Below are 4633 nucleotides of genomic sequence, written 5' to 3' on the forward strand. Positions count from 1 at the left end.
GCTTGGCTTACAGTAGACTGGCTTTCAGGTGTGCCTCTGCTTGGTTGGATTGAAAATCTGCACCCACACCGGCCCTTTGCAGATAAGATTGGAAACCCCTGGTTTAGACCTTTTGGGTGTCATACACCCCAAATTTTGTTCATCTGACAGCTACGTTGGATTTTGAGGACGTTTAGGAAGATTAGTTTGAAAACTGTAATACCAAGACCAATCACCAATCATGGCATCTATATTGAGGTTTTATTATAAAATGCAAATATTTCCATATTCAGCTTTCATTATAGGTACTGTTTGGTGTAGATTCTTTTCATAGTTTCTCGATACCACCTGGTTAAAATCATAAGATAATTATCAAGACCTTTATAATATCGATTCAGTACATCCAGAAGTTCAGCAACCATAACCTGTTGTAAGTTACATTGCCATGCAGCCTTGTGATGTATTATTCCTTAGATTTATATAGCACTTTTCTAGATACTCAAAGTGCTTCACATTGTGTGTGTGGAGGGGGGAAATCTCCTCAAACCACCACCAGTGTGTAGCATAGTGAGCCAGAACGCCCACCACACACCAGCTATTGGTGGAGAGGAGAGGAGAGTGATGAAGCCAATTCAGGGTTGGAGTTTATTAGGAGCCCATGATAGATAAAGGCCAGTGGGGGAATTTCACCAGGACACCGGGGTTATTATCTTTTACGAGAAGTGTCCTGGGGCTTTTAATGACCACAGAGAGTCAGGACCTCCGTTTAACATCTCATCTGAAAGAAGGTGCCGTTTTTACAATATAGTGTCCCTGTCACTGTACTGGGGCATTACGACCCACCCAGACCACATGGTGAACACCCCCTGCTGGCCCTGACCCCTAATACCACTTCCAGCTGCAACCTTAGTTTTCCCCAGGAGGTCTTCTATCCAGATACTGGCCAGGCTCAACCCTGCTTAACTTCAATGGGAAAGCAGGCAAGGGATGCAGGATGATATGACTCTGTATGTCATATACTACAGCATCATACAGCACCTTCACTAATTTACACACCTCTTTTATATTACTCTTAGTAATCTCTGACTGATGAACATATACATCATTAGCACTTACATGGATAACTACCTTATAAAACCTGCACTTGCCTAACATCCTAAAATTACCTGCAATGTCTGGCTTTGTGGTTTCTGACTATAGTTTCTAGTGCCGCTAAAGGCCTAGCTACTTTCACGTGTCATAGGGTCTCCTATAACTAGCGCACTTTCAACAGCCAAATCAGAGAGGGATGGTGCATTGTGATTATTCCAATTATTCACCAATTTCATGAGTCACAGACCCAGTTTAAGTTGAGAACCCACAGAACTTCCTCTAACAACTCTATAAGACTCTATCTATCATTAACCCTCTGTAATATTGCAAAGTACACCTCCAATGTTACAACCTTATCTGTCAGACTGGTTTCTGGTCTACATTATGATTCAACTGACAGTGGAAGAATATCTAAGCATCTTACACTCAACACACTGAATCACATCAATGTTGAACATGAAATAGTGCAAACAATGAGGATGTTACTTATATAGGAAGGATTATTTCAGGCTAATCGAATGGGAGTCAACTCTGTTTGCTTTATCTAAAGGAAACCTTTGAGGAAATGTAGTGGTGGATAAATGAAGGCATGAAGGAATTCCACAGCATTAGACAGAATATAAAGAATGCACATAAATTTCAGTAGCAGGAGAGAACTTTCCACATCCATAAATTTGAATATGTTACAAACCTTCTGATGCCCATTTGTTTAGAACCTTGATTGTGGATGCTTCTTGTAGATCCTAATCTGCAAACAAAAACATTTCAGGAAGCTGATGGAAAGCTCAGCAAATGAGCTCAGTGTCTCTGATAGTCAATTTTTCATAACACCCCCTCTTTCTCTCACCAGGGCCACAGACATGAGATTGATACTATGGCAGTAAAGAACGCATTGCAAGAGTCTGGAGAAGAATGTACAAGTTGTATATTTGGTGTTTGTGATGCACAATGCTGAGCCTGACTCAGTGAGGACTCACCACAGTTGTCTTTTCTTCTTTCTGTTGATATACTTCAGGCTGTCTGCATGCTAAAAAAGGAGATGGAGATGCCTTTGAAGCCCACCGGAGAACTTTGTTTTCCACCAGCCCATTTTTTTTTGTTGTTGTTGCTCTTGTTTCATGTGAACTTTTACCCTGCCTCCATAGATAGCTCATACAGAGAGAAGTGGAAATTGTTTACTTTTCTTCAGTGCATCATTTTTTTTTTTTTTTTTTTACACATTAGGAGAAACAGATTTTTTTTAACCTAAAACCTGGCATAGTGCTTTTAAAACTTGATATATTTTCTCAGTTTCTTGTATGCAATATAGGAGTTGATCCTGCACTAATTAAATAGGGATTGCAGTGCATTTTTTGTATAGTCTGCAGTATTCTATTTTCACAATAACTACTCCCTAATGAATCTTCTTACATTGAGCATAGCCTAGGATAAATTTCATAGGGAATTTCATTGCATTCCCCATGTTTTCAGGAGATCACAAGTTCAAATCCAAACACTGCCATGGCTATCCATGGTCAGGAGTCCAAAAGAACAAAATTGGGTTAGATGGATGGCATTAATCTCTCCTCTGTCAATCAAAGCAACACCAGCCAATTTGGTTAATGAGCTAATGCATGTGGAAGTAGGCAGATACCTTCAGGTGACCTGTGACGTAGCATGAATAGAAGAAAATAATGTGGTTGGTTTCACATCTCTTGGCGGAAGAACCCTCCCTGGATAGTTGGTTTCATTTTACAGCTGAGATGTAACTAGCTAGAGCTATAAGTGTTATTTATGTCTGTTGTTTGTGGTAGTTATTGTGCTGCCATTTTGACCAGGGCTTGCTTTTAAGTAAAATAAATAAATGAAATAAAATAAATAAAAGTGGGTGGTGGGCTTAGTCGTTAGCATGGTTGGATGGAAAAAAAAACTTGGTGAGGATTAGCAAAATTACCAACTTTGGGAAAATCCGGTAGAAATAATTGAATTGAATAAATGTTCCACTGAGAGAACATTTGCAGAGAAAACAGCAATGACATTCTGTAACAAAGTACTTTCAGTATATGTTCAGTATATTTGGATTGAGAAATCCAAATATACTATAATAGTTCAGTATATTTGGATTGCCCTGCCAATTTTTGTAAACTGCACAATTCAGATGTGTAATTTGACAATGTAGACGATATTCAGAAGTCTTGACTGATCTTTACTGACTTTTGACGGCCTGTGAAGGTTTACAGTTACTCAAGTTGTGTTGTTTTTCTTCTGTATTTTTTCAGGTATTTCAAGGAAACTTTGATAACGACACACACCGGAAAAACGTGATTGATCCTCCCATCTATACCCGCTTCATCCGGATTCTTCCATGGTCATGGTATGGGAGGATCACTCTGCGTGCAGAAGTACTTGGATGCACGGAGGAAGAGTAAAAATCCCCAGATCCCACTTTTTTTTCTCGCTTGGTACACTTCAGTACCAGTTTCAGATTCAATATAAACTTTGCTCGAGATGTATAGCGGATATCAATTTCCAGTAGAGTTTGCTTTTTTGTTTTTCAAAATGGTTTGGAGGTGCATATTGGGGGTGCGAGTGGTTGCTGTTTTATGTTTTGTACACTAAATTCCAACCCTACCATTATGTTTGTCATCTTAATTTCCTGTGCTTGGGGTTATTATTTTTCAAGTTTAAGATTTTGCCCTATGTTTATAGAGTCTTGTAATTTCTGATAGGATTGAGGGATTGGGGTTGGGTTTATTTCACTGTGGCTAAAGCAGTGGGATGTTAGCCACTGGATGGGTCACTTTTAAACCAACACAATAAATAAAATGATATAATATGCTTCATGGACCATAATCAAACAGCTTTAACTCATAACTAAAACAAAATTGATAAAATGTTTAAAGCACCACTACTATAATAGTATAATTTATGTTTCCTGCTTTTCTGTTTTATTTTAACACCTTATCAAAATTACAATTACATAATACACTGATGTTGTGTAGAGGAAATATGATACTTGTATTATATATTAAACACTGAATTACTGCATGGTGCATAAATTATATTAGAAATGCTAGGCATCTAATTCCCTTAACATTGTAATTTTGCTCCATATTAAACATTTATCACTTAAATTAATCACTTTGAATCTGTTTTACTTGCATTTCTAATATATATATATATATATATATATATATATATATATATATATATATATATATATATATATATATATATATATATATATATATATATATATATATATATATATCACTACCAATAAATACAAGTATTGTATTGCATAAACTAGAAATTATTAAATCAGTATTATAAGTGTGGCATAAATGTAGCTCTTGCTAACTTTTCACAGATACGTTGATGATTAGATTTATTAATACTAAAGTGCACTTCCAATGCAAAGCTACACTTGTAGACTTGTCACACATTCTAGTTGCACCAAGCTGCTCTCACACGAATGCCATATGAATTTTAATGAGCAAGAGAGATTTAATTGGATATCATATTCAAAAAGTCTTTAAAAAAGTGTTGCTTGCTAACCCTCATAAATTTGCCACTCATAACT

The 4633-nt window shown here is 36.8% G+C and overlaps 1 protein-coding gene across 3 annotated transcripts in view; it reads left to right on the forward strand.

Annotated features, from left to right (window-relative positions):
* The window catches only part of edil3a (EGF-like repeats and discoidin I-like domains 3a), a 190128-nt gene extending 185940 nt beyond the window's left edge, over positions 1–4188 (forward strand). For all 3 annotated transcript variants that reach the window (XM_017452570.3, XM_017452571.3, XM_047149971.2), the window contains one exon: positions 3330–4188. In XM_017452570.3, coding sequence (XP_017308059.1) covers positions 3330–3479 — 150 coding nt within the window. In that variant the 3' untranslated portion in view covers positions 3480–4188. The remainder of the gene's footprint in view (positions 1–3329) is intronic.
* Positions 4189–4633: the final 445 nt, after the last annotated feature.

This window comes from Ictalurus punctatus, chromosome 22 (genome assembly GCF_001660625.3).
Source record: "Ictalurus punctatus breed USDA103 chromosome 22, Coco_2.0, whole genome shotgun sequence".
Taxonomy (NCBI): Eukaryota; Metazoa; Chordata; class Actinopteri; order Siluriformes; family Ictaluridae; genus Ictalurus; species Ictalurus punctatus.